Source organism: Dryobates pubescens, chromosome 8, assembly GCF_014839835.1.
Source record: "Dryobates pubescens isolate bDryPub1 chromosome 8, bDryPub1.pri, whole genome shotgun sequence".
NCBI lineage: Eukaryota > Metazoa > Chordata > Aves > Piciformes > Picidae > Dryobates > Dryobates pubescens.
In genome coordinates this window covers 26,101,817-26,126,050 of record NC_071619.1, presented here as the reverse complement: position 1 = coordinate 26,126,050, position 24,234 = coordinate 26,101,817, and the positions used below count along the sequence as shown (strand labels likewise).

Genomic DNA, 24,234 nt, shown 5'->3' with positions numbered 1-24,234 from the left:
CAAGGCGGTAACTACTTCTGGAAAAGGTGGCGTATTCTTATTTGGTAGATACATGGGTGTAACAAGTAAGATTATCTAGAGCTTCATTAAGAGATTTAGAAGTGTAAAGAACTAACTGTATCCTAAAACTCTAAAACTTCTAATACTTTTGCAGTGCAAGTAAATTGACAGAAAACCAAGGTAAAAGGCAATGTGTTCCTGTAAATCAGCAAGCATTGAACACTGCTTTACAAAGTGAATCCAACCAGCCATCACCTTCTAAAGGAGAAAACCGCAACTTAAAAAGTACATGCAAGTAAATTTATCCTCATTTTACATTTTTACTTCTTATTGTCCCATTTCTATTCCTTTGTATTCTCCCTCACAGCACTTGGACCCAGCTTGGCTCTGCCACGGTTAGCTGTATAATCAGCTTTGATTCAGTGTTGGTATGGTTTTGAAACAGAGCCAAAGGTGAATGCAGTAATGCAGGGGTTCAGCCCTGAATGGTGCTCTCCCAGCATGTCCTCAACTCCTAAACCATCCTCTCTCTTCCTGACTGAGACCTTAAAACTGCCTCAAATACAAAGGTGTGAGGAACTTGAAAGCATTAATGTTGACAGAATATGGACAGTTTATGCCTATGATGCATTAATTTCAAAACGTAAGTGCTTTCAGCAAGACACTGATGACTAAAACTCTGTGCTTACCAAAATCCAGGTCCTTGATGTTGCAGTGAAATAGTCTCCCCATTGACCACCAGCTCTACTGGACAGCTGGGAAAGGGCAAAGAAGCAGTGGCCAGTACTGTATTTGTTTGGTTTCCTGTGAACGCTAGAAGGCAGGGAGAAAAAAACATCATTGATGTAGTTAAGTACCATACAAAACTCCCCACAAATCCTATCAGCTTTAATCTCTATCTTCACTATTATTACACTAATGGATCTCCTTAGAATGAAGCCTCCACCCTCTGTCATTTCTAGTTCTAGGGGTAAAAGGCAAGAAATTAATTATGTACTTGTATTTGCTATTAACTGCCACAGCAGATGTAAGAAATGCAATGTATTTATTCATAAGTACCACAGAATAAGACTAAATTCAAAAGAAATTTCCCATAAATGTTAAGGTGGTGCTACAGAACAGCTGGAGCAGTAAGTGAACAACCTTGATAACCCAATTGTTCGTTGACGCATAATTCATTTTGCTTCTGCTGAAGGAGTAAGACCTCAGGATGTTAAAGACTTCAGATTTTGTGAAGCTGAGAATCAAACCAGAAGGGACAAAATCCTCTCTTGACCTATATATTTGTTTAGATGAATTAGGTGATTTTGGGGCTTATTACACTGCATTGTTTAGTGTTGTAAATTAATCAGAACTGGTTGCTAATGCCATTCCAGCAACACAGAATGCCATGTACTTCTGCCTGGGTTCTCAAAGATTCATCCTATTTAATTGATTTGTTTTCATCCTATTTTATTCATCCTATTTATTGACTTCTTTTACAAGGCAGAAGCAGATTTCTGTATAGCCAAACATTCAGGGTCTCACCTTTCCAGGCTTTCATCAGCTATGTATTCACGCTGAGGCAGTGTGCTGACCAATATGTGTCAGTTGTTTTGGCAGCAGAGAGGTACCACTTCTGTCTTGGTTCCACTGTATCTGTATGACTTCCAAGGGCTGGTGTTTCCTAAACATTTTGACACCTCTAACAGCTGTTGGCAGTACTTAAATTCAACCAGTTGAAAAAAACTACAGAAAATGACTGAGGGGGGGAGTCTAGTTCATAAAGCATCATGCTTTCAGCTTCTGCTGTTTTATCATCCTCATCAGACAGTTCTCTCTGCTCTCCAGGAGTGTAAATGGCAATTTCTGAGAATTAATACACATTTATAAAAGGAATGAGAGAGATGACATCTCTGTACTCTTGCCTCTTACTTAAAAAAAACAAAACCCTTGCTAGCTTCCCTAGGTTGAGGCCTGGTCTCTCAGTTCATGTCAGGTCCATTGCAGTGATCCAGCCACCCCAGTAAAAGAATCTGAGTGAATTGCCAGTAGCCTATAGATTGCATTATCTCATGTTCTTTCTAAGATTTTAGTGGCACCTAAAGAGTGATTTGTTTGATACATGATCTAAAGCCTTTACAATCACAAAATCTTACTTAGTTGGCTATTTTAGATCACACACATACAATTTGATTTGTCTTGCAAACCTTAGAGTAATTTTGCTAGGCAGAAATTTTTATTGTGTATCCTGTTAGATTTGGAAAGCATTAGAACAGAAGAAAACTGTTGCTCATTCCTTAATGAACACAAAATAGTCTACACTAATCCTTTATTCACGATCAATAAGAAAAAAACAACCCCTACATTCTCTTCTGTGGGTGACATGTCACCCATGGTTGAGCATCAGACGTGATGAAGTTAGCTAATGATTAGACTCAATGGTCTTTAAAGTCTTTTCCAACTGAAACAAATCTATGATTCTGTGATCTACGATTCACTGCAACTTTAGGCAGGGGTAGTAAACCTCTGCAGTATGGACTCCTTTGCTAGTACCGTGAAGCAGTGCTGGACTGCTGGATTGCAGCGAGGTAATTTTAAGTCCTGTAGCAATGCTCTGAGCCGCAGGATGCCTCCTGGCTGAGGGCTCCCAGCTCGAGGCCGGCTGCCCGTGCGGGAAGTGGGAGCTCGGCTCCCCGGCAGGGCACGGCTCTCCCGGGCTTGGGCTACCTGCCCCCTGCACTGTCTCACTTGCTGGCAACTGCCCTTGGACTGTACGCCACAAAAGCAACTTAGTGCCGCCAAGTACTTTGCTTTATAGCTAAATTTCATTTTGAACTTTCATCTTTGATTTAGGAGCTTATTTCAAACTGTGTTTTTAATGGAGTTTGTTTAATTGGAGAAGAAAAATATATATACGCTGTAACACAATTAGCAAACGTAAGAGCATTTGCGCTTCCCGACGCATCTCTTTCCTATCGCTCACGGAAAGCAAGAGCTAGAGCCTCCCTCCAGCCCACTGGCTGCACCACGCCGAGACCCTGCTCAGGAGAGCATGGCCCCAGATCAACCGCAGCACTCTCCTGCTGCGCTTTGCTTGCAGCGAGGCGGCGTTCTGCCTGCTTCACCTCCCCTCCGTCCGGTGACAGGCGGAGCCTCGGCTCCGGGTGCAGAACAGGCGGGCGGTCGCGGCTCTGGAGACCTTTCTAAGTCGGCCGCCCTGCGGAGCCGCGCTTGCGGGACACGCCGTGCCGTGCCGTGCCGTGCCGTGCCGTGCGACCTCGCACACCCCACCCGCCTGGCGCGGAGTGCGCCGCGGCCGTTCGCAACCGGACTTTGGGAGGAGCTGTCCCGGTTCCCTCCCGCGCGGGGCCGCGGCTCCCCTGGCGGGAGCTCGCAGAGCCACGGCGCAGGGGCTTCTCCGACAGGCTCCCCAGCGGCAGGTGGGACGTGGCGGGGGCTGCCCCGCACAAAGATGCGACAAGGACTCTCCTCGCGGAGTTTTTATTTGCGGTGCAGAACTCCATCTTTACACAAGCAATACTCGTGGTACCAGCGAGCACATCTAGTCACTCGCAGTAACATAGACAGGTACGTAAGTTTCAAAAGAGCACAAACCATAATAGGAACAAAATATGCTATAAATACACATTTACATTTATCATAAATCTATACTATGTTATAAAAATAACAGTATCACTAAAATATTTTTGTTTTCCTCAAGTCACTCACCAGAAGTTCAGCTGTGTTGTCACCGTGTCCTGCTTAACTACAGATCGCACAGGGGCTTTGACAGCACTGGGAGGAGTGAGGTCAGGTTCTTACACCCTTAAACCACCACTGTTTTGAAGCTTTAGTTCACTGTGAATATAGCAGTTCACAAAAATTGGCTTTTAAATTTCTATATCCCACTACTGCGTGTATGTGGGTGTACCCTCTGAATACAGTGGAACAACTGCTGCCTCGGATTTCTCTTGCAGGGCATTTGTATGTCTCCTGGTCCCACCGAGAGGTCTCATTAAATCATTGCCACTTGTTACATTAATGTAATTATCCTTATTCTGACAATCATGATTTTCCCCCTTTCTATAATGAACAACTTATTCCATAGCTTTCTAGTTGGAAACATTTTACAAGCTCCACATTTGATTTCTGTAAGAACATGTGCACAGATTGTGTACTTTTAAACTTCAGGAGAGAACTTGATTTGTATAATACAGATAATTTTAAATAGCTAGCTATGAAAACTACATATTTCCCGAAATCCTCAACAGATGCAACTGCAGCATGAGATCATACCACAAAGGTGTGGTATGATTTTGTTAATAATAATTAAGGATGAGTAAGGATTTTATTAACTGAGAAACAGCACAGTCCCTTATGAAGCTTCTGCTGGCAAACCAAGGACTCTATAATGCCCTGTGCCATTAATATTATCCTTCTGGAATTTAATCAGGGCTCTCCAATTTAAACATACCTAACCAGAGTCTGAAGTTCCTTGACAAATGTCAGGTGCTTTGCCTCTGAATTTAGTACAGGTAGTAACTAAGGTTAAGCATGTAAGGTGTGCTTTCCTCTGGAGGTACCGAGTTCATTGAAGCTTCACATTTCAGATATTCAGGCTGAACTCTAAAACCAGATCAGTAAGTATCTATGATACAAGAATGGAATGGCTAGCTAAACAAATAGGAAGTGTGGGTGGACACTGTTTTCTTCCTTGAGTATTTTCTATAATTTCCCTGTGTTTGAGAATCCAAGACACCTGTTAGAGCAGCTGTAGACAAGTAAGGGGCTCTTAATGATAGTGGCATAAAATGTCAGGTGTGGTTGCAGTTTCTGCCTGAATTCTCAGTGACTGTGTGTCAGGCAGTGTTTGAGTCACTGTTAAAGTTCCAGCCAAAGGGGTAAAATGAAAATGCAGGTAATATTTACAAAGAATAATCAGTACCTATGGAATGTTGAGTAGAAAATAAAGTTATATATTTAATTAGAAGTAAATTAATAATTAAATAACTGTTCACAGCCTTTTTATACACTTGAAATATGGATATAATTTAAAACAAATGATTTTATGGACTCTTGAGATTGTAGTGCTAAGTTTAGAATAAAGATGCAGAATGCCTTTGTATTAATGTGAGACAGAATGAAGCAAAATTGCCAGGAATGTTTCAAAGTAATTTTCATAATTATAGTATGGGAACAATTTAAAGTCACATTTTGAACAGTATAGTCATTAAGTGAGCATTCTCTTTGACTAAGAGTTTCCTTGAGGTTTTAGAATATTTTTATTTTGTTTTACATTTTAACTCTGAAGCAGATTTTATACCATAATATTCATATAAATAGATTTAATCTTTGTTTTGAAGCACAGCTCATGGAGTAATGAAACATACATATTTTTTAAATGAAAGCATTAACTTCATAAAAAACCTGATTCTCAATCACTGTAAACCATCATATCTGGTTTGGTCCAGTTGATTACCAGGCCCGCTGTGCTTTCATACATGGGGTTGTGGATAGCCTTTATTCATCAGGCTGCTTAATTGGACGTAGGAAACTCCACAGAGGCAGTAAAATAAGAATGCACATGTATAATCTGTTCTCCTGCTTTTAGGTTTGAGAATGCTTAAGCATGTGATTATTCAATCTACAAAGGAATGCAAAACATCTTTACTTCTCCCTAGTCAAGTAAGCAGTCCCTGGCCAGGCTTCTGAATGTGCTCCAGCTTGCCTTGCAAAGGATCTGCGCTGGCATGAGTAAGTTGTATTCCAACAGTGATGACTGAACATATTTAAGCTTGAGATAAAGTAACTGAAAATATCAGTCCTTAGAAGGATTTGTAGGGAATGAAAGAGATAAAGAGACAACCCTCAGGATAGCACTCACAGAATGTGGGAATTACCAGATACTGTATTCTTTTCCTGATTGAATTTACTGTGTATTGCATACTATGATACCCTATATCTACTAGTAAAAATATAAAGCCATCCCAAGAGGGATGATACAAAGCTCATATGAGTACCACTACTCTTAAATTGGTATTTATAGCTCTAGTTTGGAAACTGCCCAGTATTCCAAGTTTGCCTCTTCATTCTAGTTATTTATTGCTTGCTCTTTAAATTTGTGTGGTTGCATACACTCACCTGCTAGTCACACTGACTAAATTCACTCCTGTGCAAACAAAAACATTCTAAAGTATGGCTGAATTGCACTCACGCTTTGTGCTTTGCTTCTCTGTCAAACTGGACTTTCCTCACCAATACAAAGAAATAATTAAGTCAACTCATTACAGACAAAATTATCCCAGTTTTCTGTCATGGATCTTATCTCTGATATGCTCCTTTCAGAACACAATGGTGCTTGAGGCCCGAACAAACTGGAATAGAGGCCAAATTCAGCAGCATTTTTGAACTGAGAGAATATGTGAACACTAATCTTCCTAAACTCTGTTTGTGGTAATAGGCAGCAGCCACTCTTAAGAATAATCTGTTTTTCTTATAGCATGGTGGCATTAAATACTCTTCATGCAAGGTTTCAAGCTGTAATAGATTCAGCTTATTGTTTACAACATTACTCTCAACATTCCTGTTAGGGGACATTATTTTATTTTCCCCCTTAACATGGAAATTTTGCAGGAAGAGGTGCGAATATTTTAGAATTACTTGCAGGAGATACTAATTAATTCCTATGCCTTAGTATTTAATTTGTCATACACAAACTTTCTCTATTTTTTAGGTGATAAAATGGTGTAAGTTAATTATGGTTAGAAATGGTAGTACAACACATACTCGTACTACTTCCTCCTTCATTTCAGCCAGTGAGACCATACTTTTTTTGCTTACTTGCAAACAAGAAACAGTAGATTTAGTATGCACAGGGTTTTAAATGTTGGGAACAATGTAAAACAAACGACATTTTGATTCTATACTAATACATTACTAGTACTACCTTGCCTTTGAACAACTATATCATGGTTTCTTCATAGGGTGGATTCAGGAGAATAATTCCCACAGCCTCTTAGAGTTTACGATCACTCTGCTGCTCTGTGGCTGCTGCTTCTTTAGCAGGTGGCTTTGTTGTAGTAGAAGTGCATTTGCTGCACAAATCTTTCATTTCTACGAGGCTTTCTTCCACAGCTTTTGCAAACATATCTGAGGAGGTTTCTTTACAGTCTTTAAAGCTTGAGATGCAGAATAATATATGCTCTTGTTGAGGGTTATAACACGCCCCATAACCGTTGGGCACCACAGGCCCATAGCAGCAGAACATTTCCATAGTAGTTGGAACCTGGTTGCAGGGAGAAGGTAAAGAGCGATCTCTGATTAATCACAGCACCTGAAATCAACTGGTTATGAAAGAGGAAAAAGAAAAGGAAATGCTACCAATGCTGGAAATGTGGTGAATCCTCCCTGAAGAATATCACTTCCTTCACAACCCCAGACCTGCAGCTGATACTTGGAAGGCAAAGCCAATCGCAGTATAGAATTTGTCAGCACTGTTTATATGCCACCATTTGAAAACCTGTATCATTCCAAGTGCATGTAATGCATTTCTTTGCTCACTTTATATATTCTTTAACAGATATGGGCTTTGTTACTGATAGGGAATTTTTAAGGGTGTATGCAATTCTGATATGGAAAATTATGATACATAAAGCTTCTCTAGGGTATTTAACTTCTAAAGCTTATTTTACAATTATGTTAAACATGTAGAGATTGTTATAAATTATGGAAAGTAATATTATGCATTTCTAATGATAATTTCTAGTGGAATGCTGTATAAAACCACATTTTATTGCATCTAGGTGCTAAATTTCTCCTGCACCTTAATTTAATTCTGGCTTAATAGAGGAGTGAAATGTTTTCTCCTGCAGGAAAAAAGAGATGTGTTAGAAATCTGTATGTTTCAGACTTTGTGCACATGGGCCTTCACAAATGACATTTGGCTTTTTAATGGTGTAGAACAAGCTATTAGTCCTCCTAATAGAGCCACAGAATTGTCAGATAAATTTGCTGTGCAACAGCCGAAGGCCATAAAGCTATTCAGAAGCACATGGATAGTTTCTTGGAGAATTTATGTAGTAGTATGTTGGTTACATTCACTCATGTCTGAAAGCTTACAAACGTTATGACAAGATCAAATTACTTATTAAGGTTTTATGCTGTAGCATGGTATTATAAGTCTCTTTTGTTGCAAAGTTCCAATCTGTGCTGTTGGGTTAGTGTTTCGGTAAATGAATTCCTACGCAGACTTCTTTCATTAGGACTGCTACTACAGGCAATGAAACATTCAATTTTTAGGCTGTATGCTATAAAGACATTTATTTATTTAGAACATCAAATGTAGGAAGTGTTGATTCTTACACAATGTCAGTATAGTTGCAAATAACTGTAACTCTTTAAATGTCTGTAAATGATTAGAATGTCTGTAAATCCAAGAGGCATGCCTGTACAGGTTGCACTCTTACACTGAATAGCTGAAGGGTCTTGAAGGTTTCAAGCACAGCTACCTTAAAGCTCTTAGCTTTTGTATCTCAGAGTGGCAGCCTGTGTGGTTTGTGGCTGTACTGTCACCGGATTAAAGAATTCCCACTTGAGCTGTCACTCCAGGGGAAGGAAAAAAAGAAAGGAAATAGAAAGAAATGTAGTTTGGGAACACTAAACCCTCATGGAAATGTGACTGTGTTTGTGCATGTTTCCAGAATTTCTGGGAAAGGCTTTAAGATGTTGCAAGGGACATGGTAGCTTCAGTCAGTATTTACTGTGCTGATTTTTCAGAATGCATCCAATTTGAGAATGTTGCAGACTTCTTGGTGGTTCTTGATGGTACTAGATTTGTTTGTTTGTGTTTTGTTTGGTTGGTTTTGTTTTTAAAATTATCACTGTGAGCTACAGGGTCTGGTCTCGCAGAACACAAATTAGTCTTGGCTTGGCAAGACCAGTGAGTGGACAGGAGAAACTCACCTGGCTGGTTGAGAGGATGAATCGGTTGCTTGTCAAGTATGTCTCATCTGTAAATATCTCTGGCAGTTCCTTGAAGTGCTCCCGTGCCACCTCTCTGAGCCCAAGCAGATGATTGTCTATTGCCATTCCAGTAATAGCCTGTGTACAATATGTAAGACACCAGCATTTAACTGGGTATGGAGACATTTTATTGGCTGTTATTGCATGGTTTTCTAGTCAGAGTTGATGAACTTGGTTTGAGCAATGTAATGTTCAGATATTACTTCATATACTTTGCTGCTGCTGAGTAACAAGAAATTCACATGGAGTTCTGCAGACATAAACATTAGGAAGGAGATGATCTTGAGATGTATTATGTGCTGATATTCAGTGTTCTTGGGTGCTCATTGTTTCTCAGAGCTGAGTATCAATGGCTGGGCTTCCAAAGCTGCTGAAGGGAGCATATGGGACACCTTAAATCGTATAAGTGTGTTTTGGGAATTCCTGTGCACCACTTATATTTCAAGATAAGAGGCTCCAAAACACCTCTAAATTGGAATGAATTAATCTGTCATTGCCTTGCTGCCTGTGTCTCACTCAGATAGGTAATGCATCTGTCGTTCTGTAAATTTTAGATCCAAAGAGTGGGTATGTGTCTGTAAGTTTTAACAGTGATCACAGATTTACCAGTGATCCATTGCAGACCTGCTTGCATGCTCCACCACTTGAGAAGTCAGGGATTAGGAACACAGAAGTTTTCTCAATTTAATTCATCACTGAAGCATCCCAGTTCCCTCCCCTACTCCCTGTGCTGGCTTCATTGCAGAACAGGGTTATCTTCAGGGTACCCATTACTTTAGCCCTCATCCTAATAAGTCAGTTGAAAACAGTAGGTGTAGGATAGCCTAATTGGATGGTACCATAGTCCAGGTACCATGAGTGTAAAATCAGATTAAACAGGATTTAACAAAAGAGAATAATGTGCTTGATAAGAAAGAGACCTAGAGCAGTCTACTTGCTATCCTGTCTGCCTGTGTCTCTGCTTGCCAGCATCCCCCACACAGAACCAGATGTGATTGCCCCAAAACCTTTCTCTTGAATGTCACCAAGTTCATCTCCTGTCTCCTGGCTACAGGCAGGGTCATCAGTGGCATGTGCAGTGGCTGAACAACAGCAGCAGGGGCATGGTTGTGGCTACCTAGCCAGCTCACAAGAACTACTGCTGAGCCTGCAGCTAGTCTTTCTGTCATAAGCTTGCTAGGCTTGGCTCTTTCTACTCTATCCAGACACTTAGAATACATACAATAAACCAGGTTGGAAGAGACCAAGATCATCGCGTCCAACCCATCAACCAATCCAACCCACCTAAACAACTAGCCCATGGCACCAAGCACCCCATCAAGTCTCCTCCTGAAAACCTCCAATGACAGCGACTCTACCACCTCCCCAGGCAGCCCATTCCAATCCAACTTAATGCTGTAGACTTGAGGAGTTTATTAACTTTAAGATCTTTACCCTGCTAAACAAATGTGACTGAAGATGGCTAACAGGATCAAAAGTCAGTAGTGGGAAAGGGACAGGCAAAAGAATTACAGAGCTCCGTTTCATTAGGAAACCAAATAAAAAAATCTTTCCATCCAAGCAGGAATTGCCACCTTAAAACATGTGCTGAAAATCCTTCAGTTTAGATTTATTCTGGCTGGCAAGAATATGAAGTCAGGTAGGAAGAGAACGCTGAGAAAAAGACCTTGTACTATACCAAGAGCAGAACTGATGTCTCTGTGGCATATGCCCCATGTAATAAGGGAAACAAGGCAGGATTTAAAAGAGTGCAAGGTTGATTTTTTTTCCCCCCCCTTCCTTTCTCTTAAAGGGAGAATCTAAAAATAAACAACAAAACAACAGGAAAATAAAAAGGCACACAAGTTTGCTTTTCCTCTTAAGAATATTTTTAATCATTACTAAGTGCCCGGAGCAGGGGAGCAGGAGTGCATAATCTTGTTTGGCTTATTGAGGAGTAGGCACCCATTGGTACAGGGCCTGTTTGTTCATTAGTCCAGACACAGCATGGATGCTTGCAAAAAGGTAGCATACATCAGGGCAGCATTTATGTTGTTTTTTCCATAGAGGGAAACTGACTTGATAATCAAGGGAAATATTTTTGCTATCACACAAGATTTATAAGGCTGTTAGCAATGACATTTTTGCAACATAGATCAATGTCATGTCTAAAGAGAGGCCGAGACAGGCTAACAAAATAAACTGTGAGTCAACGCATAGGAAAAAACGGTGCTAAATTGAATTTTAGAGCTCCACATTTAAGATAGCTATGCTACTAGTAAGCCCTAACAAGGGGAAATAAAATCATTAAATTGCTTTTTGTTTTATGAAGTAGATTTTGTTTGTTTGTTTGTTTGTTTTTCTTAGGAGCTATTACATTTCAGTCTGTTACACACAATTTAGTCAGACCATGTAAGTCTTGCCCATAGTTTAAAGGCACAATTACATTCTGCTATTCTGAAAAAGCAAGGGGAGCTTGGTGAGTGGAAATACCTGGAGACATTTTCTGATCATGGTTTTAATTTTTTCCTATGAGCAACACTGGAGGCTGAATTTTATAACAGTTTCTGAAATTGAAATGGCTTGGAGGGGGGAATATATGGAATTTTCTTATTTTAAAGATGTGTAGGAATTCCCCTATGATCTAGTAGACCTACAGTATGTTGTATTCATTATACCCTGAGATGGTTCAGGTGAGACAGTTTTCCTGAAATAAGACTTGTGTCTGCTTTAAAGGGGATGTGGAATCTCAGCTCCTAAGGTGAGAGTTCCCAGCACTAAATTGTTTTTCTTCCCTGCTTCATTTGTTTCATGGTCTTAGGAACAAATCCTGCCTGAAAACAACACATCTCCAGTGCTCTGAGTTTACCTTTGGAACCACTTCTGGAAGTGTACAATTTCTTTAATATTATGAATATTTAAACAGTAATCAGCAATGTGAGTTTGTTAGGTAATGGTCTGAGGCAAAACCATAGGCAGCAAATTCACTTAACATAGCTTGTTATTAACATTCATTAATTTCATGACTGGTTTGACTTAAGTTGTTTGTAGAGTAAGTCTGTGTTTTGTCTTGGCACAGTGGGATGTAGAGCAATAGCCAGGCTGAATTATCCCATTTTTGATCAACAGAAAATGAGTTGTATTTGATACTAAACTGGTTTCTTCACCTGAAAATGCCTCTTCTTGTTATTAGATACTGCATTCAGGTCTTTAAAAGGAAAAATCTTATCATATTTCCCTCATTGTTAAGGGTCTTTATTAGAAATGGCACTTTGGAATGCCAGGACACACTTTCCAGATTATCAATCCATCTGAGGATCAGGTTCCAGACAGACACATCTCTCCTCTATGGAAGTAAAACATCAGAAAATGCAGGAATGGTTAGTTTTACATGAGGTGGGGGGCAGTTCCCAATGTGTTACAGCTGTCTTGAGCTTATCTGCAATGTTATTGCTTATGGGTCTAAATATCTGTAAATTTGGGGCATTTGGATTTTGCAGCTAGAGTTTTATTTCTCTTGCATGTTACACAGAAGTTAAGTTGACTCCTTTTAAGCCTTTCTTACTTCTCATCCTAATAAGGCTCTCAGCTTGTCCCCATTAAAATAGTCCATTGCCACTTTTCTTGTCTCTCTTCATAGCTAACATGTCATGTTGATCTCTGAGCACACAGAATAATGCCTTATTTCATGGTTGCTGTTCTTCCTTGCAAACCTTTCAGTACTTATAAAAAAACACCCCTTCATTAAATTTTGATTGCAAGCTCTTCAAGATGTAGGCAATTTTTGAACTGATAGGTTGCACAACACCAAGCTTAAGGGAATCCTAATTTGTGGCTATGACTCCTGATTATGACACAGATACAAATCATAAATGTTTCACAGATGCACATTCCCTGAGGATATATTAAATACAGAGTTCTAAATAAGAGGGCTAATGCCCATGCCAATGTCTTGCTGCTGATGTCTAATGGAGAATTTTGTTATCTTATTTTCCAGCAAGTATTGTTTTAAGATGAGGTTGGTTGAATGTGACAGTTTGGAGAGTATTTGGGTCATCAGAAATTTTCCTCAGTCTGACATAGTAGTTACTTCCCTGTTTAGAGGTGCCTACTTTTCCTAGTGCTTAAATAGTTAATGGTTGCATCTTTGTACCTTTTTTTTGAAAAAAATAACTAGTCCTTATTCCAGACAAAGCAGTGTTTTACTCACCAGAATAGTGTAATTAGTCTGAGCTGCAATTGCATCCTTAAATCTCTGCATCTTCTCAGAATCCTGTCGGGGGAATCAAAATATACCTATTATTGAACAAACTCTCAAAGATGTAGTATCTTCCATCAATTAACCATCAGCCAGACAGCAAGCACTCTCAAATGTCCTTTGCTCCTGGCTCAGGTGTAAGCACTTCTTATAAAGGAAAAGCCATAAGGATTCAATGTCCTGATCGGCAGTGGTGTCTGGTTGTGCAAAGGTTTATTGGTGGTGCTTTGTCTGAAATCAAGGAAAGATTAGCAGTTCCTTCTGTAGATTCCTTCCATGGGTTTCAAGGGTGTTAGATTATCACTAATTAAACTGCTTCATCTGAAGAAGTGCAATTTGGTGTTTTCAAAACAACCAGGAAGTGTGGTTTGTTTGTTGTTGGTTTTTTTTCAGAATAGTTCATACAGACAGTGACATTGATATTAATGAAAGCAATTACTGATATTTTACCAGCCTGTCAAAAAATCACTCCCGTGTGTAGAAGGGCATCTAGAATTTTCCAAGGCTGCTCTAACCTCCACAGAAGCCTCACTTTTCAGTTAACAAGCTAATAAATTTTGACTCCTGTCAAATGGTAGCCTTTTATATTAGGGGAATGATCCTAAGAAGTGCTGCCCTGCTGTACATCAAGCCCGACACTGCATCTTTGGGAGACCCTGAAACAGCCAGAAATGACTGGGTCGCCAGATAAACAGGGAACCTTCAGCTCCTATGGACGATGAATGATATTTTGAACAAAGAATTCATTTTAGAAGCAATTCAAGGCTGCCATCAGGGACCTTCAAAGTACAGAGCCTGATTTTTTTTTTCCCCACAGGGCTAGAGCTAGGCCTTAGTTCCGTTAGACAGATTAAATTACCAAATGCAATCTTTAAATCTGATTAATTCACAGCTATTCAAGCAATCTCTGCAGTGTCAGTTGCTGCTTCTTTTACAAGTGTCAAATGCATGAGATATTTCTCCTGCTACTGTATCAGTCTGACTCAATCAATCTTTGGTGTTGGTTCAAACTATTGTTTGAAGATGATTTTTATTAGCATCAGATAGAAAATTGGTTTTCTTGTTTGATTTGGATTAATGACAATTAACAAACAATATTTTGGGGAGTTGAAGACTGCTTAAAGCAAGTAATGCATCTCTCAGTCCAAAAAATAGAATTAACCCCTTCACATCCAGAGACAATCTATAGGTCTAAAGAATCACCTTGGAACAGGGTTGTATGAAGTGCATTTTGTTTGTAATGATTCTGTGTTAATAATATACATAGTTTTGAAGGGAATGATAAAGATGTTCACATCAAAACAAAGATTTCTAGAAGTTTGTGGGAAAGAACAGTTGTGGATCAGTTTAAATGCCCTTTACATCTCTCGGCAGAGAAGAAGCCCGGATAACTGTCAGTGTATTGGTTTGCATTATGATTACAGGTTTTTCAGGGGGAATTAAACTATCATTCTCCATATTTGGAACTGCCAAAGCATGAAATGTAAAGACCTGGGGGCTGTGACTGAGCTCACTCTAGACATGCATGGCTTTCTGCTTGCTTGTGTGAAGCAGCACAGTTTAGGATGCTGGGAAAGCTGGTGCAGAATGGGTTTGATGGATAGACCATTCAGTGGGTAAAGAACTGGCTTGATGGCCGCACCCGAAGGGTGGCTGTCAATGGGTCCATGTTCAAGTGGAGGCCAGTGACAAGTGGAGTGCCTCAGGGATCAGTACTTGTTTAATATCTTTGTTGGCAACATGGACAGTGGCATTGAGTGCGCCCTCAGCAGGTTTGCTGATGACACCAAGCTGTGTGGTGTGCAGACATGCTGGAGGGAATGGAGGCCATCCAGAGGGACCTTGACAAGCTGGAGAGTTGGGCCCATGACAAGCTCATGAGGTTCAATGAGACCAAGTGCAAGGTCCTGCATCTGGGTCGGGGCAATCCCAGGCACCAATACAGGCTGGACAGGGACTGGCTTGAGAGCAGCCCTGAAGAAAAGGACTTGGGGGTGCTGGTGGATGAGAAGCTCAACAGGAGCCACCAGTGTGCACTCGCAGCCCAGAAAGCCAATCACATCCTGGGCTGCATCAAGAGAAGCATAGCCAACAGGTTGAGGGAGGTGATTCTCCCCCTGTACTCTGCACTGGTGAGACCCCACCAAGAGTACTGCATCCACTTCCGGAGCTCCTGTTACAAGAAGGATCTGGAGGTGCTGGAATGTGTCCAGAGAAGGGCCATGAGGATGATTAGAGAACTGGAGCACCTCTCCTATGAGGACAGACTAAGGGAGTTGGGGCTATTCAGTCTGGAGAAGGCTCCAAGGAGACCTAAGTGGGCTACAGGAAAGCTGGGGAGGGACATTTTAGGGTGTCAGGTAATGATAGGACTAGGAGGAATGGAAAAAAAATAGAAATGGGTAGATTCAGATTGGATGTTAGGAAGAAGTTCTTCACCATGAGGGTGGTGAGACACTGGAATGGGTGGTGGGTGGAGGGAGGTGGTACAAGCCCCATCCCTGGAGGTTTTTAAGGCCAGGCTGGATGTGGCTCTGGACAATCTGATCTAGTGTGAGGTGTCCCTACCCGTGGTTGGAACTAGATGATCCTTGAGGTCCCTTCCAACCCTAACAATTCTATGATTCCATGAAAAGTGAACACAATCCCAGGTTTTTGTGGTAGAACAATGAGAAATGCTGAGGCTTTGGGATAGCTTCCATCATGAGCAAGTGTTGGAGTAAGGAAGGTAGGAAGAAATTGTTGAAGGGAACAAGAAGGATCTGGCAAAACAATGTGCTGGTAGCAGGCTAGCTCCTCCTTGGAGTACAGTCATTCTGCGTTGGGTCTGGAGGAAAGCTGGGTGCCCAAATGTGGTGTGGAAGGTGGGCACAGATAACAGCAGCTTCTAAAGAAATATGATTAGGAACCGTGTTGTTAGAAGGACACTGACAGCAAGTAACAACACCCTCTTCTTTTCTACCATACGGTAGTCACTATTATGCATAATAGTATGGTTATAGTCTGCCTTGAGCTCCCCACTGAGCATAGGAAATTACTTCAGGTTTCCTTTGAGTTATCATTTTAACATAGAACTTACTTGAGTCTTAGAATAGAATAGACCAGACCAGGTTGGAAGAGACCTTCAAGATCATCGTGTCCAACCCATCAACCAATCCAACCCACCTAAACAACTAAACCATAGCACCAAGCACCCCATCAAGTCTCCTCCTGAACACCTCCAACGATGGTGACTCCACCACCTCCTGGGGCAGCCCATTCCAATGGGCAATCACTTCCTCTGTATGGAACTTCCTCCTGACATCCAGCCTAAACCTCCCCTGGTGCAGCCTGAGACTGTGTCCTCTTGTTCTGGTACTGGCTGCCTGGGAGAAGAGACCAAGATCTGCCTGTCTACAACCTCCTTTCAGGTAGTTGTAGAGAGCAATAAGGTCACCCCTGAGTCTCCTCCTCTCCAGGCTAAGCAACCCCAGCTCCCTCAGCCTCTCCTCATAGGGCTTGTGTTCCAAACCCCTCACCAACTTCGTTGCCCTTCTCTGGACACGTTCCAGTCTCATTCATCCTAAGCTGACTTCTGGGCATGGTAAAGTTAACGAGACTGAAGAAGCAGTGGAGGAGCAGAGCACTTCTCTGGGCAAATTTTCTTGATCCTTTGGGATGTTAGAGCTTCGTTTACAGTTTTGTTAATCTACAGCCCACTAATACTTCTAGCAGTGCTGTGCTAGATTCTAAAGAACAGCCATGTGGACAGTTGTCACTGGAGTGGGCATACTGTGCAAAGTAATCTATATTGTGGCAGCATTTTGCATCTGAACAGCCACCTGGAAATTCCCTGTACAGCAGTGAAGTGCAGTGGATAGAAGCAGCATACAGAGAGACGTTGAGGAAGGCTCTCCAGGGATGTTGGGCGGGACAGTGCACAAAGCTGTGCAGCTATAGTCTCAACTCTCTCAGCTGTACTTCTTTGCACCCCCATCTACTATGTACAGTACTCATGCACAGTACTCATACTTCTGGCAAACAGATGGTGGTGTCTCAAAGCAAGGCAATTTAATTTTTCTATATTTTTTTTTTTTCAGGATGATGTCAGGATGGTTTGGGGAGATGTTCTATTAGTCTGATGAAGTTCTTTTATCATGAAGATTCAGCCCCCCTCTAGGATCTTATAAAATGAAATCTGTTTGGAAGAAATGTACCTTTAAAGCCAAAAAGATCAGCCAGAACATATCCACCTTACCCAGAAATCAAAGTATGTGAACTATACCACTATACATAGTGCAATCTGCACCAAGGTTGCAGGGGCCCTGCCAGGAACATCCCCTGGTGTGGCAATATAATGAACCTGAACTTCGCATGTTCAGCCTGGATCTCTCCAGGGAGCAGAATGTGGAGCTGATGATAGATCATTTAGAAGACAGTACTAACACTAAGTTCCAATGTTTTGTTTCTTATAATGCCATGTTTAGGCACCTCTGACTGTTTCTGACGTAAATAAAAAATGAGGGAATATTTATGTTTAGCTTCATGGTAGATTTGCACAAAAAGCAAAATTCTGTAAGGCAACTATCCTGCTCTATGCCCCTACATTTTCAGTTCATCACTAAAAATTCAGAGATGAGGGATCACAAATACATTGTTTGCTTAGTGTTTTGCCAAAGAAGGCAGAGGGAGCCAGACCAACATACCGATAGAGGTGTCTTTTCATCGCTCATCGCTTTTACAAACGCAAATGCTTCAGGGGTAGCAGACCTAATATTGTCAACTCTGCCCTCATCAAATCGGCGTATGGAAGCACTTTCATAGGTAGGGACAAGTCTCCTGTGGCATCTGAGAGAATGAAGTAAGCAAAACAAAGAATAATTATTTTCAAGGGGTCATAAATACTAAAAGAAAGGGTTGGCATGCTTTATTGTTACAGCCATGATTTATTTTTTGCATAGTATTCATCTTAATGTTGATAGAGTTCCATAAGAAACTTAAAAAAGATGGATGCTCATTCCTTCATTATATGAGGAGCTGCATACTGTTGTATACATTTTAGTTATGCACTACTAGTAAAAAAATGACTGGATGTGTGAAAACAAGGCTAGTAAAACTAAATTTACTGAAAGAGCTCAAGGAATGTTTTATTTGCACTGCACCATAAAATAATAGTGTAATTAATCATATACTTATGGGCTTGAAATATGTTTTATTTAAAACAAAAAGTGCAGCTTGTGTGTGAAAGAAAAATGGAAAACTAAAAGGGGAAAAGGGTGATAATTGAGACTGTGAGCTGGAATGAAAAGCCACATGACAAATAGGACGGCATGTGAAGGCTATTGTTTAATTTGGGTCCAGGTATATAGCTACTGTTCCTTGCTTCAGGAAACCTACTGCACCTTCCCATTGAAGCAAGGCTCTCAGAACAGAACTGTCCCCTAATGTTTTTGTTGCTCATGTGGGTTTTATATCATGGCTGGGATCCACATGAAAGTCTTAGACCAGGTCATTGTTGGAATTTGGTTAACAGAATTTGCAAAATGGATGTTTAACAGATGTTAATGGAGTATGTAAAATGTGTTAGATGTCTCTGGTAAAGACCACTTCAGGTTTTAATTGGACGTGATAAAGAGTTATTTGTGTAATAGGCTGTTCTGGAGGAAACATGCTACCAGCCTCTAGTGTGGAGTGTTAGTTGTTTTGACAACACAGAAAGGAGCTGTTAACTTTCATAATACTGTGGAAATTCGAGGATGTTGTGAAATCTTGGTAACCAGTGAAGAAGGAAGCAGCAGTAGTTACCACCTTGCGTAGGAACTCTTGCTCTGATATGCTGCTGCAGTATTTTTCTATGTGAATGCTTTTTGCTCTGAATGCAAGGGGTACATATGTGGTAAACTATGGGTTACTGTTGTGGTTCCTCCCAAGCTATGCACAGTGGCAAGGAAGGATTTCTGCTCCAAAAACTTGGACTCCCTAGCTGATTCTGCTTTGGTGGGTAGCAAGGCTGTCTACCACTCCCTGCCACATCCTCACCCTCTTCTCTATGCCAAGTGCAGAGACAGCTGGATGTAGGGTACTGGCTGAGAATGGTGTGTGTGGGACATAGAGATGGGAAGGCAGAGCAGGGAGAGGGAAAGGGAGTGAAGGAAGTGAGTACTCTCTCACAGAACCAGGTGGCAATTTTTATCTTGTCTGACCTACAGTCGTGAGGCAAGATCGCTCATTTGCATGCAGGAGACATTTGTTTGGGTTCTGAGATAAAAATGGACCCTCTGTATGAAAAAAATAAATTGTGAATCTCCTCTTGTGCTATCTTGTTGCTATGGTTTTAATTAGCCTTACCTGTAAAATGCCAGCTGAAGTGCTACTTGAATGTAGGCATCTGGGCTAATCTTTTGTTTCTTAATAAATTCTTTTCCATACTTCTCAAACTTGTAGGCAGTAAAGTCCAGATTTTTTACTAGCCTGGAAAACAAGCAGAGGCAGTTACTGCAGCAGGAGATGCAAGAACCTTATATTCCATTTCTATTTGCAAATAAAACTCAGAGATCATTTCCTGTCTGTACCCACCTGGAGGTGAGTTGGCTCCTGCTCTGCAGGCAATCCTGGCCTTTGGTAACTTGTTCCTAGTCAATACCTTATTCATACAGGTTCTAGACTGGCCTTGTTTTCTGCAGCATTTAAATGAGTTGTGGCACTCAGGCCATTCTGCTCATTTAAGTAAAACACCTTTTTTAAAAAAGAAAAAATAAAACATAACAAACCCTAGTGTTTCCTCTCCTGAAATCTAAGCCAGGGCCTGCTTTCTCCACAAACTTCTCTGACATTATTAGTGTGAGAAATAAGTGGTTTTGAAACCCAAAGAAGGTTGCTTGCAAGTTTCAATTTAGAGGGCTACCACCTTTGTAAACAGGAAGGAATTACTCTGCATTCTGAACGTTTTCATATTTTCCTGCATGCTTCTATCTACTTTGGGGTCTCATCTGATGCAATCACAACATACTTTGAGCCAATGTGCTCATTCTCTACAGAGAGATCACAGGCTTGACTGTTGAGATGAAATAATTTGGAAGAAAAAATAATCTCTCATTGCCATCCCCACCCCCTAAGATCATGCAGGATCTACAGGCAGGAAACAGTCAGAAGAACTAACCTTTGTAGGAGCAAGATGGATGTAAACAAACTGTTTATTCAAACCAGTTGTATTCTACTGCCTCATATATGTAGCCCATTGCCTTAGCTTTGGCTTTTGTTGGCTCAAACCCATAAAGTGCATCCACAAAACCCGAAAACCTTCACTATGTGCATCCTCTATGGTCTTTAGCTTTTTAATGTTTACATGAAAGGAAAACAATGGTAATGCAGTTCCTGAATACAGTGAAGTAGCTCCAGCTTGTAAGGATCTTATCCTGGAAAGATGTGAGGTATGTCCACCTTGGAAAGATGAGGAGCAGCAGGAGACAAGAAAGAAACCCATGCGTGCACACCACATGCTGAGTAATTCCCAGCTTGAAGTCATTGCTGAGAAAAATGGGGCTCTTTACCTTTGGAGTTTTTCTGCTGCTGATGCCAGATGTGTCTGAATTTCAGGGGAACATTTCCATCTTAGTCTCCGTGGAGCAGGAAGCTCGCTCACTGAATCAGCTCGGACTAATTTCTTGGAGCTTTCTTTCCTGTTAGTATGTGAAAGAAAAGTAATTTAAGTAACAGGAATAATCTGGTTGTTAAATATTGCTTTTTTTTAGCAGGATTGATTTCCAAGAGATGTATGGGTCTTAGTGACCCAGGGAAATTTGCTGCAGGCAGAGAATTCATGGGGGCTGGAAGCAGGCACAGAAAGGGACTCACATGTGCTTGAGCAAGTGTTCAGCGCATTGCACCAGTATGATGCCATCAAAAGGGGAATGTTCACACACAATACCACAGACTCCATCTCTTCCTATCACGAACTAAGTAAGGAGAAGAACAAGTGCAAGATATATAGTGAATAAATCATGTTCTCAGTAAATTACCCATGATGGTAACCTAACAAAGGATGTTGTTCTCCTGTGGTTTTCTTATTGGTCACATCAAGAACTTCCTTGACTTACAGATCAGTGGGTGATTTTCTTGTCCTGTTAGTGGTGTTGCATTTGATCCCTTTCATGCTGCTATTTTGGACTGAATCCTGCAAGAATGTAAAATTTATCACTTCCTACCGGAGTCTGGAAATTTTATGTAGCACCTCCTTTATGGTAAAGAAAACCTATCACAGGAAAGACAGGCTAAGTTCTCTTTTGACATTTGGGGACAACACAACATCTGTATCTGGGAAGTCCCCTTGGAGTGCATTTTATTACAAATATTGTACCAAATTAGCAAGTTCATCCTTATTTGATAGCTTTCTCGTAGCTTGTTTTACTGTCCTGCTTCTTCTTTACCTGTTTTTGTTTGGTGGTATTTTCTCATTTTCCCCTGGCTTGTCTTCATTCCTGATTTCATTGCACACACTGGTGACAACCTGCTGCATTGCAGTTCTCTGATACACATGCAGTTGGTTACTTCTGCATCTCGAACAAAAGCAGATGTCTAAGACCAACCTGCTACTTGTCTCATATGTTTTCTGTCCTTTTCCTGGACTTTTCCCTCCACTTCTCCCACTCAGCTCACCCTGTGCATTTGTATCACTCATATTCATCCTGCCTCCCTGGTTCCCATGAAGTTTTCACAGAGCATGCAATGCAAAAAAGCATAACTGGATGATTTTGAATGCCTTACTGCAAAGTTGAAGAAAAATATAAAGAGAAAGAGCAAGTTCTACTGTGAGAATGGCTTCCTACATTATATGCATCCTGCATTTTGCCCCCTACAAATTTCTCTTTACCTTTGAACTACTTATGGCCTGAATACATCTAGACAGATGAAGCTCTCCCATATGCTATGTAAATTTATTTGTTTTCTTCTTCCTTCTGATAGTAAACAACAACAAAATATTGTATATTGTCATCTGCTTGAAATTCTTCAACTAGTGGCCTGACAAATACTAGAGGATTCTAACTAAAGACAAATGGTTTGTTCTTCAAAAACACAGCACTAGTCTGCTGATAATGTCATTTGCAGTGATATAAATCAGGAGTGACTACTGAAATGTATTTGTACTAGGATAAGTCAGTGTAAGTTAAATTAATTTTGTGGTTTCTCTTTTCATATTGCCATTCTTAAATATGGGATGAGAAACAAACATTGTACAAGCAATGTATCAACCCACCACAATTTCTTTCAATTTTTCATGAGATGTCAACATTGTTGACAGTTGGAGATGAATACATTGCTTCACCTTGGATCTATTGCAAAACATGGAAAATAATCGTGGCACTTTCAAATATGATAATCAAAATCTGATTGGGGAAACAGGCTGAAGAAAATCAATACTTCCAGGAAAGTCTCAACAAGAATGTCATTAAATGGGTAAACAGTCCATTAAGGAAGAACTTACTACTAACTTAAATACACACCAAATTATTATCAGTAGTATTTCTAGGACATCAGGAAAATGTGTGAGAGAACAGAGAAAGCTATTGTGGTTTTCTGGTTTTGTGCTGGGATGCTCATCCAGCATTTTTATGTAATTTGACTGAGTCTAGTTAAAAGTGCATAGTTTTGTTTATTTGCCTTGTTTTGTTTTGTTTTGTTTTTTAATCAGATATATACCTACCTATATGTCTTTCTATTTGTCTGCCTCCTCAAGGTCAAAAGGCAGCTTCGGGGAAGGTGAAAGCATGCCTGTGTTAAAGAAGGCCCCCCGAGTGACAACAAGGCAGTAGGTCTGCTCTTCCTGTCTTGCAAGAAACAGTGCTGCTCACTCCAACCCTGCCTTGGAAGATGCTGATAACACATTCCCCTCTTTCTCACACTGGATTCTAAGTGGTCACTGCCATGAGAGCAATTGGAGTCCCTTGCTATTGGCAAGTAACATCATAGTACTGTAAGGTTTTTACCTGCATAGGTTTGTCATACCAACGATTGGCCCCATTTCTATGGTAGCCTCCCCCATGTAGCAGTTGTAATGCCATGTTTGTATCGTTGAGTTCCACTCCACTTGGGCTGTCCAGGCACACCAGGCATATGCACCGTTCAATCATGTCGAGAGAGTCGCGGTTAGTAGAGTCTGGGGACAAGAGAGTGAAATGTTCACATCCTCTTACCTGTAGTGAAGGGCTGGCTGGGAATCCTGCTGCCTTAAAGAGCACTGAAGATCTGACCCTGACTCTGCAATGAGTTGGTGTCTGCAGAACATCTCTGTGCTGTGCAAGGAAGCATTGCACCAAGGCATTCATTCATGTTAACCTTTGCAATATCTCTGTGTATCTTCCACGTGATTCAATAATATCCACTTTCTTTTTCTGCCTTTCATTTCCTGAAGAAATTATATTACATAATAGATCTGTTTTACTCTTAAAGCCAAGATGATTACTTATTTTATACATAACAGTTGTAGAGAGTACACTTGGAAAATAGAGAATTTCAGAGCTCACGCTATTGCTGCAGTGGTGCAGTATCCTGCTCTGAAACAGCAGGGCCTGTACTGGCTTTGTGCTGTTCTGCCATTACAACCCTTTTCTGGACTCGGAACAGAAAGGTCCATGTTGGTTTTGTATTCTTGTATTAAAACCTTCTTCTTCTGTTGCTGGTGATTTCTTGTGCTTTAGAGAAATAAGTCCTGGACGGGGTATGTTGCCTATGTTGCATGAGAAAGCATCTGAAAATAAGGTTTCTTGAACATGGTATTGCCAAAAATACGGGTTGCCATGGTCCACTCCCCTCCTATCTCTAGAGTCTTGCTGAATAAAATTTGCTTTTTCTGGCTCTCTTTCTTTGCTTCTTTTCCCTGCCCTTCTGTTTCTACAGGTGGACTGGAAAGACTATTTTTACATTGTTCTCAGTGCTTTCCTCCTTGTTTGGTTTGGGTGTTTTTGGTTGGTTTGTTTGGCTGGTTTTGTTTGTTTATTATTTCATTTCCTTTCCCCCAC

General features: G+C 40.8%; 1 protein-coding gene across 1 annotated transcript in view; it reads right to left on the bottom strand.

The window, feature by feature from the left end:
- Nucleotides 1–6,844: 6,844 nt before the first annotated feature.
- CHAT (choline O-acetyltransferase) overlaps nt 6,845–24,234 on the bottom strand; it is a 30,218-nt gene continuing 12,828 nt past the window's right edge. Inside the window, exons 7-14 of the mRNA XM_009901718.2 lie at nt 23,203–23,372; nt 21,074–21,174; nt 20,770–20,898; nt 19,568–19,690; nt 17,926–18,067; nt 13,193–13,255; nt 8,944–9,081; nt 6,845–7,267 (exon numbers count right to left, since the gene is read on the bottom strand). Of these exons, the coding sequence (XP_009900020.2) occupies nt 6,998–7,267; nt 8,944–9,081; nt 13,193–13,255; nt 17,926–18,067; nt 19,568–19,690; nt 20,770–20,898; nt 21,074–21,174; nt 23,203–23,372 (1,136 nt within the window). The 3' untranslated portion in view covers nt 6,845–6,997. The remainder of the gene's footprint in view (nt 7,268–8,943; nt 9,082–13,192; nt 13,256–17,925; nt 18,068–19,567; nt 19,691–20,769; nt 20,899–21,073; nt 21,175–23,202; nt 23,373–24,234) is intronic.